This window comes from Scylla paramamosain, chromosome 4 (genome assembly GCF_035594125.1).
Source record: "Scylla paramamosain isolate STU-SP2022 chromosome 4, ASM3559412v1, whole genome shotgun sequence".
In the NCBI taxonomy this organism is placed as follows: Eukaryota; Metazoa; Arthropoda; class Malacostraca; order Decapoda; family Portunidae; genus Scylla; species Scylla paramamosain.
The window spans coordinates 2,481,624-2,498,358 of record NC_087154.1 but is presented as its reverse complement, the minus strand read 5'-3'; the positions used below and the strand labels follow the sequence as shown (position 1 = coordinate 2,498,358).

The following is a 16,735-nucleotide window of genomic DNA, read 5'->3' as shown; positions in this document are numbered from 1 at the left end:
AAGGTTAAAGGTTTTGGAGAGAGAGAGAGAGAGAGAGAGAGAGAGAGAGAGAGAGAGAGAGAGAGAGAGAGAGAGAGAGACACACACACACACACATACACACAGGCTTTTGTCGGAGACGAGCAAAGCGTTCAATGAGCCGTTTGATCTCTCGAAGCGCAGCTCCTGCGGTGCTCCTGCCATTACCACAGGCTGGCGGCGGGCGCCTGGCTGCCAACTGCCACCTGCCACCAAGCTCTCCTCCCCGCCCTGCTGATGGGTGAATGGGTGCGAGCTACTGACGAGAATAATCATGCGCGGTGATATTGATAGCCGGGTTATAAGTTGTGTGTGTGTGTGTGTGTGTGTGTGTGTGTGTGTGTGTGTGTGTGTGTGTACAAAATTAGGATATGATTTAGTTACTGTACTATAGACAAGGCACAATACAAAAAGAGGATCAAGAAGATAAAAGTGACGATTAAATCTGAAGTCAAAACTAGAAAAAGTTTCCAAAAGTGTTAGTTAAAAATTCATTCTTAATGTCATGGAGCAAAGAATATACAAAATATTGGAGAAATTAAATCGTGCGAAGGGAGGTTAATAAAATCACTTCTAGAAAGATAGAGGCAAATATGCGAAAGAAGCTTAACAAGGCAGAAGCCATAAAGCATACTTGAATGAAAGCTGACTTTCGGCACACATCCAGCCAATGTTGACTGATAAATTATGACATTTTCAAAGCAGTAATTAAATTATGAAATATATCAAGATTGTTTTATAGAATTATACTGTGCGATAAAACCATGAACTGAATAACTTGTATAGAATTATAGCCTTCCATGAAGCGGTGATGAAACATAAGACGAGGTGAAGACATTGCTCTCAATCTTTATTTCTAAACTTCTTGCGGGCGAATATGTATGCAAATGGCTGTAGCACAAGTAACAAAAAATAAGAATCGAAAAAATTTCCCAGGAAAAGAGGATGCACTGGCGCGTTCAGAAAGGCAAAAGAGAGGGCGTTCATTATAGAGTATTATATCTATCCACACAGTGCTCACGTACACCAGAGGAGTCTTAACAGTGGCAGAAAGCAATAGTGATGTTGATATATATATATATATATATATATATATATATATATATATATATATATATATATATATATATATATATATATATATATATATATATATATATATATAAAAGTGACTTTCAGCTTGATGATGTTTTTCCACTTATTATGACTTGAACTATGCCGAGAGAGAAGGAAAGAAAGTATCAAAGTCAAGTGGCCAACCCAACAGGAATCTTATCCACTCAACTTTCTAGAAAGCAGCAATCAAGTTTTTTTTCTTTTTTTCCATTTCAGTAGCCTTCAGTGAACCTCCATTACATGTGAAAAAGAAAATCACTATACTACCTTGTTATTGTCAAGTATGCAATATTCCCATCGACGTCCGAACATTCTTGTCTGGCTTTTGTATTTCTGCCAGAAAGCATCCGACTAAAAAAAAACAAGAAACATCTTTGAATCTTATACATGAAAAATAGTTATATTTCAGGAGACTCTTCCAGAATCTCTGTACAACCGTGGCATAATGTTACAAATACGAAGACAAAATGATCATCAAGAATGGAATATATGAATGGATATATGAATCGCTAAAATTATTAACAATATAATATTGAACGTTTTTTTCAAAGAACAAAAAGCAAACAAAGAAAAACGATACAGAATTCTAAATCATTTAAAATTTACGGCGATTCTCAAATCATCTAAAATTTCCGGAAATATCCAAATAACATAAAAGTTGGAAACTTAATCATGTTAAACTTAAACCGCAGTAAATCTTCAAGAAATGTTCACGCACCTCATTAGGAAAAGTCTTCAAGTAAGTCGAAAAATGGCCAAGAACTTAAAAATCAAGGAATGTGATGGAATAAATTAATACTGGAAGTAAAATTTTTGAAATATCAAATGAATTTTCTTATTTATCAATCCATTTTTTTGTAGATGTATCTACAGCTCATAATCCATTGACTGGGAATTAAAAAACTGAAGAGAAAACAGATGAAAATATTTTTCAAGGTATATGAAAATACCATGAAAAAAAAGACAACAGTGTTATAAATGATGGTCAGGACATGAGGCCAGACGAGCCAGTAAACCAGCGAAGAAGGAGCAAAACTTTCAAGGATTAAATTCCATGAGTTGGTGGGCAGTGTGGCGCTCCAGATAAAAGGTGCCGAGGTGCCACAGGAAAAAAAAAGTTTGTAATCGGAACTTTGCAGGATATGGGGCAAATGAACATGGCTATATGTGTGTGTGTGTGTGTGTGTGTGTGTGTGTGTGTGTGTGTGTGTGTGTGTGTGTGTCTTTTTTTTTTATGTAGGAAGGACACTGGTCAAGGGCAACAAAAATCCAATAAAAAAAAAAAGCCCACTGAAATGCCAGTCCCAGAAAAAAGGTCCAAAGCGGTAGTCAAAAATTGAAGGATAAGTGTCTTGAAACATCCCTCTTGAAGGAATTAAAGTCATAGGAAAGTGGCAATATATATATATATATATATATATATATATATATATATATATATATATATATATATATATATATATATATATATATATATATATATATATATATATATATACACACACACACACACACACACACAGAGAGAGAGAGAGAGAGAGAGAGAGAGAGAGAGAGAGAGAGAGAGAGAGAGAGAGAGAGAGAGAGAGAGGTTGGGGGAGAGGGGGAAGAGAGTGAGTGGGTTTCATCAAATTTTTCTTTCGTGAAAAACGTCCGGATAAGTTTAGGACTTTCATGAAAATATATTATACAGAGAAAATTTGTTAACATCCGGTGAGATCACCAGCAAAAAAATAAAATCAAATATAAAAATAGGAAACCCCTCACTAATGAACAAAAATAACCTCGGGTTGAAAAAAAAAAAAAAACAATCTTTTCAGACCTCCAACAGACGTGCTGTCAACGTAATGGAGATATTATGCGATGAAAAGATCAGAACACGAGGCTGGTTAGGAACTGTCGGATGAGGTGCTGCTCCTGACGAAAAATGACCAAGGTCACTGGGAGAGGAGGCCGGGGGCGCTGAGGCGGCGGGAGGTGTCTGGAAGGAGGATTTACAGACCAAGGCGCGGGATATATATATATGTTACGGCCATTTTGGAAAATTGGTCGTTTTACAAAATTGCCGGTCATTATGCAAAAAGACCAAATTCGTGGTCACATTGCAAAATGACCTAGAATTTCTCAACATTTTGCAAAACGACCAAGATTTTGGTCAGTTTACAAAATAAACAGTATTTTTGTTGGTCCGTTTACAAAATCTCCATACAGTATCGACTTGATCGATATGCAGAGCCAGCCAGATGGAAAACATCGTTTCATTCTGAACTACCAGGATCACTTGACGAAGATGGTGTGTCTTCGGGCTCTACAGACGAAAACTGCTGAAGAGGTTGCTTTCCACCTCGTTGATATATTCTGTGACAAAGGAGCCCCCATATCCTGCAGTCTGACAATGGAAGAGAATTCTCAAATAAGGTAAAGAACAAATGATTTATGTAAATCTCTCTCTCTCTCTCTCTCTCTCTCTCTCTCTCTCTCTCTCTCTCTCTCTCTCTCTCTCTCTCTCTCTCTCTCTCTCTCTCTCTCTCTCTCTCTCTCTCTCTCTCTCTCTCTCTCTCTCTCTCTCTCTCTCTCTCTCTCTCTCTCTCTCTCTCTCTCTCTCTCTCTCTCTCTCTCTCTCTTTAAAACTCACAACATAGCAATATTGGAGTTAATGAATCACCCTGTATATGACAAAACCTGATATACGCTTTTCAATTTTCAGCTTGTCAAGGAAGTTCTGATGATGTGGCCAGAGTGCAAGATGGTTCATGGCAAACCACGACATTCCCAATCGCAGGGCTCGGTGGAACGTGCCAACAGGGATATTGAAGCCATTCTCGCATGTTGGATGAAGGACAACAACTCTACACAATGGTCACAGGGACTGCGCTTTGTCCAGTGGAAGAAAAATACCCGCTTTCACTCCGGAATTGGAAGGACACCATATGAGGCCATGTATGGACAGAAGGCTCGTCTTGGTGTTGACGCAAATTCTGTACCAGAGGAAGTCCTGGACGGTATGCAGACGGAGGAGCAGCTTGCAGAGGCACTAGGTGTTGTCAATGAGGTCACAGACACAGAGGAGGAAGAGACAGGTGTTGAAAAGCAAGAAGAAGCATCTGCTGTCATTAACTGCATCTCCTGTGGCAAAAGATATTTTGGTTTAAATGTGTGCAATGTGTGTGAGAACCCATGTCACTCTAATACTCCGTGTTCTATGAGGAATAACGATGCTGATGAGTCTGTGCTTTGTTCCATCTGCAGTCGGAGTCAGAGTATTCATACTGAACAAATGAAGTCCAACATAGAACAACAGAAACAAGCCCAAAAAATGATCGATAATTCTGTGAAGAGATTTCAACCAGCCAAGGTAGGGGAAACTGTGATGGTTCCTGTTCCATTAGTTGACCGCGGACGTGCAGAGTTTCCTAATGTGAAGGCAGTTGTTTTTCAGGCATTGGACAATGGCACATATAAGCTTGGTACAAAACACGGCCTGCTTAAACAAATGTACACTCGCAACCAATTTACTCCATGTCTAGAAAAATTCCTTTCTCTTGATGATGTTGTACAGGAGCGGGAAGTAAGTCTGCGGGAAGTAGCAATTGCAGAATCAATGGGACAAGGTCAGGGATTCGCTAAATGCTCTTGCACTAAGTCATGTATGACCAGACGCTGCAAGTGTTTAAAAAACTCTGTATTATGCAACAGCAGATGCAAATGCAGTGCCTCTTGCTCCAACAAGGTCGACACACAATAAAATTAGTTATGTTCACCACGTTTTATCATTCCCTCGCTTTTTTTTTCATCTGCCTGCTTGCTGTATGGACATTTTGTAAACTGACCAACGATAATTTTGTAAACTGACCAAAATCTTGGTCGTTTTGCAAACTGACCAACGATAATTTTGTAAACTGACCAAAATCTTGGTCGTTTTGCAAAATGTTGAGAAATTTAGGTCATTTTGCAATGTGACCACGAATTTGGTCTTTTTGCATAATGACCGGCAATTTTGTAAAACGACCAATTTTCCAAAATGGCCGTAACATATATATATATATATATATATATATATATATATATATATATATATATATATATATATATATATATATATATATATATATATATATATATATATGTGTGTGTGTGTGTGTGTGTGTGTGTGTGTGTGTGTGTGTGTGTGTGTCTCTCTCTCTCTCTCTCTCTCTCTCTCTCTCTCTCTCTCTCTCTCTCTCTCTCTCTCTCTCTCTCTCTCTCTCTCTCTCTCTCTCTCTCTCTCTCTCTCTCTCCTGAGTTCTCTGATTTAAAAGCAAACATCCCATAACATATTCACCCTCCTCCCATCATCTCCTCCTGCTCATTCCAACACTGAGACGCACAACCAAACATGACACTGAATTCCTGCCTTTGTGCTTATTCACCGTTGAGGGAAACTACAATACTAGGCCATATTTCATTCTTTCACTCGATAAACTCATAGTCAAAACCTGCCAGCTCCCCTTCCACATCACATCATCTGCTTCATCAGATCTGCTTTAGATTCACTGAAACTATTTCGGTATTCCATTGTATTATCCTCTTATTATTTTTATTTTGTCTTCAGGAATTTCACGCTAGGCTGAACTTCCTTTGTATGAGCATTTCATGTTAATTTAATCGCACACAGAAGTAACGAAAGCCTTTACAGAAACATTACGGAGAAGTGCGTCAAACAAATATGAAGAGGTAAATAGAATTAGTAAAGATGTTTACAAAATAAATAAAAGAATGAAAAGATAAAAGAAAAAACTCGACATTGCCAAATACATAAATATGTAGATGGTGAGGTGAGTTAAGTGAGAAAATAAATTGATGAAATATTGATAAAAAATATACATACTAACATATGAAATAATATATATTTAGCCATGCAAACACATGAAGGAAATTACATGCACTTATAAACTTCACCAAATTGAAAACATATTCTACCACAAAATTGTTCATATTTTTTGACATTACAGGACAGAAGAATCACTATTTTATATATTATTTTTTTTCTTTTTTTCCAATCCCTTCCAGCATTGTCAGCACCGCAGCAGCTGCCTGTCCCTCGCCCTGCTCTGTCTTCCCTCCTCGTACTCTTGCACCAAAACACTCCACGTGAGAGAGAGAGAGAGAGAGAGAGAGAGAGAGAGAGAGAGAGAGAGAGAGAGAGAGAGAGAGAGAGAGAGAGAGAGAGAGAGAGAGAGAGAGCATCGTGCAGTAACCATATTTCACTGATACAGTCTTGTAGACAAGGGAGGTGTGACAGCAACAAAAATACGTTAGTGAAAAATGTCATAGCGGGGACACCTCGATAAGTTAAGGTGGCACGAGGCAAGGATGGTAGAAAAGGAAAATGTGAGGAAAGAAAAAAGTGCAGTTTACCACGAGATATAAATTGAGCAAAAAGTGTGAGGAAAAAGGTAGGAGGAAAATATCTTTACCCTCGAGCTTGATAGGCTTAAAATGGTGGAAGGTTCCTCGTTGGGTCGTTAGGTCAAGGTTTAGAGAAATCCCTGAATGATCCGCCAGCGTGCGTGGGTAGATGTGATGATCCAACACGAGGTCTGTTGAGAGATAGGCGGCTACTTATCCCCGGTTGGTGGACGCGAATGGACCTTTTCTAACGAGGATTCAGGGAGCCACGAGCTCTGTTATCGAAGCTGTGTGATTACTGGGGTTGCGTTACCATCGTTTTCCATTTTTTTTTCAAAAGTTCTCATAAGTTACCGAAGTTCTCTTCTTCACTAACATCTTATCCATATCAAAAGTTTCCACTACAATAAACCTCTCCATGATATGTTAAGTAAAAATAAGTTATTTTCCTCGTCGCGGGGAGGAAGAGGAGGCGTGGTTGGGCTGGCACTGGTAAAATTGTCAAGAGGGAATCCACGTAGGCGAAATGAATTAACTGAACGTATATGAGGGTTTCAGTCACGGGGTTATCACAGAGTTTTCTAAGACGCTGCTGCAGCTGATTACGTGTCTCTCCGGATATAAACTGTTTATCGTGCATTCCAGGAGTCCAATGACATACTACACACAGATTTAAGGCAAGACCTGGCAAGCCACGCCCACCACTGCACGCTGGGTTTCTACAAGGGACAGGTGCAGGAGTGACCCTTCCTGCATGTCGTATCGTTGGTAAGTATTAACAGACGCAACCCTCATTCCTTTCAATTATATGTAGTGTGTTATTATCATGCATTAAAGTCGGATACATTCTCGTTCACCTCATTTATATCAGATTATGATTTAGTTATTATTATCACTACTACTACTACTACTACTACTACTACTACTACTACTGCTACCACTACTACTTCTAACTGCTACCACCACCACTATTACTACTGTTGTTGTTGCTGCTGCTGCTGCTACTACTACTACTAACTACTACTACTATTACTACTACTACTACTACAACAACTACTACTACAACTACTACTACTACAACTACTACTACTACTACTACTACTACTACTATTATTATTATTATTATTATTATTATTATTATTATTATTATTATTATTATTATTATTATTGTTATTATCATTATTATTATCATAATCATCAATGCTGTTATTGTTATTATCATTACTATTATTATTGTTGTTGTTGTTGTTGTTGTTGTTTTTGTTGTTGTTATTGTTGTTGCTGTTGTTATTGTTGCTGCTGCTGTTGTTGCTGTCTGAGCCACACCGTGTGGGATTGCTGGCTTGGTATACCAATAATAATAATTATTTTTATCATAAAACAGGCTGAGATATAAATATAACTCCATAATTACCAATATCAAGAAGTTCATTACTGAAGCCTTTACCGGCTATTCACACGCGGCTGAAAAGTGTTCATTGTAACTTATAATGTAATAGACGGCTCTCAACACATCTTTGTTTGCGGCCCTTAAGCTGATGACTTTATCCAGCATTAGTGTTCTCTAATTAAAACTCTCTCTCTCTCTCTCTCTCTCTCTCTCTCTCTCTCTCTCTCTCTCTCTCTCTCTCTCTCTCTCTCTCATTTCACAAGAGAAAAATCGCTTTTAATTACAACGTTTTTATCACAAATTCTATGGTGAGAAAATGCGCACACACACACACACACACACACACACACACACACACACACACACACACACACACACACACACACACACACACACACACACTCACACACACACACACAGAATCAGCTGCAGGCATATCCACACTCATAGCACACGATTTAATGGCAAGCACTCGCAGATTATCAGTTTTAATCACCCACCAAACACAGTCCTAGGAAATCTGTTATCACAATCAGAAAATTGCTTCACACTTTTATCTCGTTCTTCCCTCCCCGGCTCCCAGCCAGTAGCTCGCTGCACACCAGCTGCTCTTTCTCTGCCTCGCGCGCTCCCTATTTCTCTTCCTCCGCCCACACGCTCCCTTTACAGACACATATTTGACCTTGGCCGACTAAGGACGTAGGTTGCGTAGCTCTGAGGACCACTGTGCGGTATCCACAGGAGGGGAAAGGTTACTGGATGATTCTGGACGATACTTCTACGCACCAGACATCTTTCTTGCACAAACAACTTTCACTTTTTTGTTGTATTGCTGGTTTTGATATGAAGTATGGATGTAAGTGATAAAAATGGACGTGTACTCTACCGTTAACTTTAAAATATATGATGAATTAAAGAGAGAGATAAAGGTACACAAAGCAAAGAGAAGAGAGATGAAAGATATCGTGGTAATAGGAGATCGATGGATAGACAGATAGGAAAGACAGAGGCAGATGAATATGAAAAAAAAAAAAAGATAGGCGAACAAAGACACTGGCTTAGAGATATAGAAAATCTAACTACAATGATATAAAATAGATAAAAGTGGAAAATACATTAAGCTGATTAGATAGATGGATAAACATATAAACATACAAACAAATAAGCATAAAGACTGAAAAAGACCACTGAGAAGATCAGATAGACAGAGAAGCACAGATGCATAAATAGACAAACATAGATGAACAACATACAAAGAGACGGGAAGATTGACAAATAACACAGTCACAGTGATCGTACAAAGACGAAAGAGCGAGAATTAGCCATGTGATACAGACTGGAATAACACGACGCCTACACAACAGCAGCAACAGCAGCAGGACCACCACCACCACCACCACCCACCACCACCACCACCACTACCACCATCACCATCATCATCAACAAAACACTTTCCTCTTTGCCTTGTTCACCCTTGTCACGTTTTCCGCCTGAAGAACGAGGAACATCGATGGATTCGCAGCTTCAGAGAGAGAGAGAGAGAGAGAGAGAGAGAGAGAGAGAGAGAGAGAGAGAGAGAGAGAGAGAGAGAGAGAGAGAGAGGAAATTTCCCTACAATTTTCCTCGATTTTTTTTCCGTGTCATTGAAGTAAACGACGATTTTTGCTGCTGTTTTTATTTTTCTTTTCTTTTGTTGTGAATTATTTTCTTAAGACAAATCTATGGAAAAAAAAAATCAACAGTACTAGTAATTTAATGTTCAAGTTCTCTCAAATATGTTTTTTTTTTTCTTTATATCTCGTTCAATTAGAGAGTGGTAATTAATCCTGGTGAAGAGAAGCATCGTATGGCTATCCTTGTTGCAGTAAGTCACAATTATTTTCATCTCGCTAAAAATTCGTAGTTTTGTGTTGGTTTCATTAGCTCCATTCACACATTCTTTTCAATTTCCTTTCCTTCCGTTTGTGCAATTTTTTTTTTTTTTACTAAGAATTCTTTTTTCAACACTTTTTTTCGGTTTCCTCATATGCACTTTTTTTCTATTTTCCTATTAGCCTCTGTTTATGCTGATTCTTGCCTTTGTGTGTGTGTGTGTGTGTGTGTGTGTGTGTGTGTGTGTGTGTGTGTGTGTGTGTGTGTGTGTGTGTGTGTGTGTGTGTATCCTAGTTAATAAATACAGACAAGAGCAACAATTACGTATACAATTTAAAAAGCAAAAACCACTTCATAATGTGCAGTGACAAATAGTTGCGAAATTAAATCATTCATATTTTCGAAAGACTACATATGCGCATAATAAACTGCCAAAAGTCTATTGAAATACGGGTGCAAATATTTTCCTTTTGATATTTCCGGTTTTGCACAGCAGTAATAAGTGTAAAGAAACATGGTGTAGTTTTCATTGATTTCTAGAGCACTGGAAACGTAGGATATTTCATAAGAACATAAGAACATAAGAAATAAGGGAAGCTGCAAGAAGCGACCAGGCTTACACGTGGCAGTCCCTGTATGAAACACTCCTACCTATTTCCATCTGTTATCCCCATCCATAAACTTGTCTAATCTTCTCTTAAAGCTCTCTAGTGTCCTGGCACTAACTACATGATTACTGAGTCCGTTCCACTCATCTACCACTCTATTTGAGAACCAATTTTTTCCTATCTCCTTCCTAAACCTAAATTTTTCAAGCTTGAACCCGTTATTTCTTGTTCTACCTTGGTTGCTGATCCTAAGAATTTTGCTTACATCTCCCTTGTTATAACCCCTATACCACTTAAAGACTTCTATCAGGTCCCCTCTTAACCTACGTCCTCTCTAGAGAATGTAAATTTAACCGCTTCAACCTCGCTTCGTAAGGAATACTCCTCATCCCCTGGATCCTTTTAGTCATTCTCCTCTGTACTGATTCTAATAGACCTATATCTTTCCTGTAATGTGGGGACCAGAACTGCACAGCGTAGTCTAGATGAGGTCTGACCAGCGCCAAGTATAACTTTAATATTACTTCCGGCCTTCTACTTTTAAGTCTAGTGGAGGAGACAAACAGGTGGCAGGAGTCATGTGGTCAGTGTATTAAGTGTGGAAATACGCTTCTGAGTGCAGCAAGAAAGTAACCACAATTAGCAATCATCGAGTAGCCAGGATCACCAACCAGTCCGCTCTTCAACTGCCAGTGAGCCAGGGAGCATGGGGAGGTTAGCATAGGATTCTACGTACACGTCGTCTCTCTCTCTCTCTCTCTCTCTCTCTCTCTCTCTCTCTCTCTCTCTCTCTCTCTCTCTCTCTAAAAAAAAAAAAAAAAAAAAAAAGTAATAAATTGGCATATAAAACATCCCGCCTACGGTGTAAGAAAGATGTCAACTATTCCAGCCTGCAAAACAAAGAGTACACGCCGATCATCCAAAGATCCATGGAAATACCTACAAGAACCATAGTTGCACATGAAAAAAAAGAGCTAAACGAGATCTCTTTCTCTCACCTTCGAATCGCGAATTCTATTCTGTCAGAGAAATCTAATATTACATTACGCGACAGTTCTAACTCCAGCGTAATGTAATGAAATCATAATTGTCGATGCTCATGAAAACAAAATAGGACAAATGAAAGTGGTGTGTCAGAGGAAAAGATTACAGTGATTGAGATTAACTCAAACACATTACAGTTTCATCGCAGCATATTGTGTTTTCCTGTTCTCGCCCGCTCAGCTAACAAGGTCTTGCTCTTGCATGTGTCTGTCACCACGGCCTGCCGCCGCTCCCTGGTTGCTCGGCAGAGGGGAGGAAGGCTTGAGGCGCTCAATAAAGTACCCAACTAACGGAAAAAAAAAAAAAAAGTCATAAGTCGCCCCTCCCTAGAGGACGGGCTCTCCTCACGACACGCCACCCCAGGCACGCTAGCTGGCGGGAGGCACCTCTTGGTATATATAAAATTGCAAATGTGTCGTTACTTTATCAACATTTGAGATCACCACTATACATAGAGGAGGAAGAGACATGACTTTGTATTTTTAGGGCAACACGTATCTTTTTTATACATATTCCTCCCAAGGGGTGTGGGTCGAGCAGCCGCATTTCCCAGGGGAGTAATTTTTCATCCTCAGATGGGCAGCGGCTGTCGTGAAACAAAAATATGAAGCGGAATAGTTGACAGGAAAGAGGAATTTTTCTTTTTTAACATGCCAGTCTTGAGCTGTTTCCCTCTCTGCATACCTTCAAAGACTCCACATTTTACTTCTTTTCTTTCCTTATATCCTCTAAAGAAAACATCTTTTTAAAAAAGTAAGAGAAAGTTAAATATAACAATTTTATCTTGCGTTTTCCTACATTATTAATTTCACCCATATTTTTATTTTCTTGCATACCTTCAAGGGATTGACTCAAGCTTTGTGTACTTACAACTCATCTGGTCAAGGCTAATAACCTCGACACAACAGCCAATCCATCTTCGCGTTACGACTTCACACTTCTTTCATTGAAACAGTACAAGCAGCTCCAAGCGATCCACAAATATCCAAGGCGAAGTAGTTTATGAAGTTTTTAAGCTTTTAATCTGCTCTTCACTTCGTCGCTTTCTAGTCAACAGCAGCGGGAGCGATAAAACTTTTGCTTTCTTCCTCCTCGGTGACGTGAATGATGCACTTCAAAAGTCACTTTAACACATGAGTCTGAATTCGACAGGGGGACAGAGAGAGCAACAGGGGAGCGTGCGGAGACTAGGGGCTGGCTGTGGAGCGTCTGTGGGCGAGCGACTCACTGCTGGTTAGCTTGCCTACAACCCAGTCACCAGCCATCCGCGCTGCCGCTGCCGCGCATGTGCTTCTTACTGCTGGACCTTTTTTACCTATTTAATTCTTTCATCATATTTATCAATCAGTTTCAAATATTTATTAACCTATCTGTTATTTTCCTCTTCCTACTCCTCAGTGTGCTCGGTTTCATTCCCACATTTTTCTTTTTACTTCCTTACGTTTATTCATATTACCATGTCTTATAATATCCTCCGTGGTGCAACAGCTTACGCACCTGGCTAAAAATCTGCGGGCCTCGGTTCGAATCCAGATTGGGGCAGTCGGAGTACGGCTCACCCACCTGTTCATTCTTCCCTCCGGCTGGTCGATAAATGGGTACCTGGAGAAATCTGGGAAAGAGTGAGAGCCCAGGTGTCTGCTCTGTGGCCAGGGGTGAAGGACATCATCCACCAAAGGCTCAAAGGAGATAAGGCGGAGATGAGGATCGAGGCCAAGCGCAATTATAGTTTATGTCCCCACCTTTTACCTTTCTCCAGCTCTTCATCTTTTTCTTTTCAATTTCCTGATCATAGTGTCATTGTTCTTTTCTTGCTATTTATTCCATATTGCTCTCTTTTTTCTTTTTTCCTTTTTTTTTTTTTTACATTTCCTCATCATGTCTATCTCGCGGTCATCTTTTCTTCATCAGCCTCTGTGTTATTTCCTCCTCTCACTCATCATTGTGTCTCGCTTTATTTGTACATTTTTTTCCTCTTTTTCGTTTATTTACCATCTCTACCTCAAGGTTTCCCTATCTTAATTTGTCTGTCTATCACTGTACTGCTTCTCATTCCGTCTGTTTTTTTTTTTTTTTTTTTTTTTAATTTCTCTTCGTCTACCCACATCAGCTCCACAATGAGTAAGTTCAGCACTGTTCCAATACCCGTTACCTATCAGTCCGTGGCGGGAGGAAGGTAAGGCAATTTTCTGTCGACAGTCCTGATTGCCTTGAAGATGGAATGCAGCGAACGCTTAGACCTGGAGTGGATGTTTAAAGAATCTAATTAGAGTTAACAGCAATCTTGTCGTTTCAGCGGCGTATCTCAGTCAGGGAATCAGTGTTAGGCAGAAAACAGACACATCCTTCCCATAATCAGCTTTTTTGGGAAAGATGAATATTTGAATATCTCGACCACTACATTTCGTTTTCAGTTATGTAATGATGATGACGACGACAATAATATTAATGATGATGATAAATGTTGATAATAAATGATCTACAGTATATATGTAGCCATGATGTGTATATATGTGTGTGTGTGTATGTGTGTGTGTGTGTGTGTGTGTGTGTGTTTTCCTACACTACAGAATCCGAAGGTCATTTTCCACCACCACTAAGGGTGGAGAGAAGAGAGCACTTTTTAAAAATTTCGGTAAAATACGTGTCGTCAGAACTGATTGGACTGCGCAGAGTTTAAGTGGCAGATGCAACTTATTATTATTTTTTTATAAGTATATCGGATGCCATTTCTCACCGCAATGAAAACGTCAACGATACATAATTATATGCTCCAGAAAAAAAAAAAAAAGTGCACATCTGGAGTATGGTTGTAGAAAAAAGGGCAGTCGCAAAAATGAAAAAAAAAAAAAATAATAATAAGAATATAAGACAAAAAGCGTAAAAAAATCAGTGAATATGTAAAAAAAAAAGTCTTCCCACAGAATAGGAGATAATTTTTAATATCATAAGCGTGCATTTACTCTGGAAACAAATGTGCTGAAATTTCCTGAACCACAACACCACTTGGTTTCGTTTCGTTGAAAAGATGAAACCTTCATCAATCTATTTATCTGTTCATATCCGTAAACACACACGCACACGCCAATACCCGCCCCCCACCCACCCACCCACCCACACACACACACACACACACACACACACACACACACCATCATCATCATCATCATCATCATCATCATCATCATCATCATCACCTTCATCGTTATCAACATCACCATCATCATTAGCAGCAGCAACATACTATACGAATGAATGCATGACTGGAAGACAAAGGCCGTCATTGATTAAGATGGTCACCTCATTGATTAAGATGGTCAGGGGTGTTGAACAATATACACACAATACTAATCTGACCTACAGTGTGCTCGTACTGTTGGAGTTGTTGTGTTACGAAAGCACAACTCCTTGGTTTATATTCTGTACTTATTCTATGTTAGAAGAACAGGACACCGCAGTGAACCTAAATCTTTCCCCCATGGCCCAGCAGCGTGAACCTAAACCAGTCCCTCTCCTCTACGTCCCAGCACCGTGAACCTAGACCAGCCCCTCTTACTCTCTTTGGACAAAATATCTACAGGAAAATTCCCTGTGACGTTTTAAAGCTGTTCCAGGAAAGCTTTCGGGTCACATGCAAGAGTAAACAAGATAAAAAAAAAGAAAGAGTGAAAGAGATGTGAAAGAACAACGACAAGAACAACTCACCAGCCCACACTTCACTTGTTCGAAAGTTCCTGGATTCCAGAAATACATAGCAGTCATTCCCCATCCTCCCTACTCGCTTAACCTTGCCCCTTGCAACTTTTCTTTTTTACCAGCATGAAAGAGGGTTGTTTTGACACGAGTGAGAGCATCCAGATAGAATAGCAGGAGTCAGTCAATACAAAATCACACTCGAGGGCCTTCTAGATGCACTGAATCATGAACCCACCATTCATGTCATAAAAAAATATACTTGGAAGAAGACTAGGGGGAAGACCATTTTTGCATCGCCTTCCATCTCCTGATACACGTGCTGCATACAGGTGGTGCAGGTACGTAAGATATACAGGAGGAGTGTATACTCGTATGATTTATGTATTATGCTCCTCGTTCATCCATGCCCCTTCAAGCGCGGCATTTCCAGCACCACCACTTTAGCAATCAGTACTCCCTTCGCGTTATCGCTTCACTGCTACTCTGGCCCGTTTGCCTGGAACTCACCGGTGACTTCTATTGTGTTGAGGACTCTCTATTATCCCTTATAAAGAATACTGCAGAGAGAGAGAGAGAGAGAGAGAGAGAGAGAGAGAGAGAGAGAGAGAGAGAGAGAGAGAGAGAGAGAGACTTCAGCCTGCCTCATTATTCTCAAACTCCTCTCCTTCAGTAATCCAATCTTCTTTCCTACAAAGTCACGCGTCTCCGCACAACTCTGGCCAGCGAAGCGCGGGAAGAAGCATCCATCAGGGAACTCAGGCCGTGGAGGGAAGGTTTACTTAACGCCTTGCTGCACGCTATCTCGCGCTAATCAATTTACCGAAAGCAGCCGACAGTAAACCCTGTGTGATCCGCGTCAGGTTTTGCTGGTCTAAGTAAGGAAGAGGAATGCATGGCCCACTTTCTCACACCTCAACGTGAAATGTGTCAGGACTAAAAACTCTCGCGCGATCATAAGCAAGAAATATTAGTAAAGTTATATTCCTCTGTGTATTAAATATTTCCAGTGATATAAATGAGCAGAAATAAACAGGAGGTGATCATAATTTCCGCTGCTATAAATAAATAGGAAAAGATAAAAGAGAAGGTAACCACAAAATTATGTATTGTGAGAGAGAGAAAAAAAAAAATAGCGCAAGAAAATGCTCCACCCAAAAAAAAAAAAAAAATAGTGCGAAATTGTTAATACTGAAAAAAAAAACTACACAAAATATATACGAGTTAACAACATATTTCTTTTATTAATAAACTGCACATCTATTACAACCCAGCTTCTGTGTCACGGAAATCTGCGACACTCAAGACGGACAACACAGCTGGGCACGCAACTTTCCCGCTTGAGTTCACACAGAGCGATTAAATTAGAGTCACAGCCGCCATTACTCCACTGAGAGAAATACTGAGACTACGAAGTTTGCACATTAAAGACATTATTGGTTTGCACAGTTTTCATGAAGGCGTGTCTGATAGACGGATTGTTTGAATGACTGAGAGAGAGAGAGAGAGAGAGAGAGAGAGAGAGAGAGAGAGAGAGAGAGAGAGAGAGAGAGAGAGAGAGAGAGAGAGAGAGAGAGAGAGAGAGAGTGCGTGTTATCATGCTTCT

The 16,735-nt window shown here is 39.7% G+C and overlaps 2 protein-coding genes across 3 annotated transcripts in view; one reads left to right on the top strand and one right to left on the bottom strand.

Moving 5' to 3' along the window:
• Positions 1-12,811, bottom strand: part of LOC135098321 (neuromedin-U receptor 1-like) — a 101,163-nt gene extending 88,352 nt beyond the window's left edge. The window contains exon 1 of one of the 2 annotated variants that reach the window (XM_064000633.1): positions 12,307-12,811. The gene's annotated coding sequence lies outside the window, so the exon portion shown is untranslated. The remainder of the gene's footprint in view (positions 1-12,306) is intronic. The other variant, XM_064000627.1, reaches the window with a different exon arrangement.
• On the top strand, positions 3,354-4,894 carry LOC135097221 (SCAN domain-containing protein 3-like). The gene is made up of 2 exons (XM_063999008.1): positions 3,354-3,552; positions 3,842-4,894. The coding sequence occupies exon 2, from the start codon at positions 3,860-3,862 to the stop codon at positions 4,877-4,879; it is 1,020 nt and encodes a 339-aa protein (XP_063855078.1). The 5' UTR covers positions 3,354-3,552; positions 3,842-3,859; the 3' UTR covers positions 4,880-4,894.
• Positions 12,812-16,735: the final 3,924 nt, after the last annotated feature.

Coding starts and splice junctions, on each gene's coding strand:
- LOC135097221 (XM_063999008.1), top strand. CDS start 3,860: ATGATGTGGCCAGAGTGCAAGATGGTTCATGGCAAACCACGACATTCC.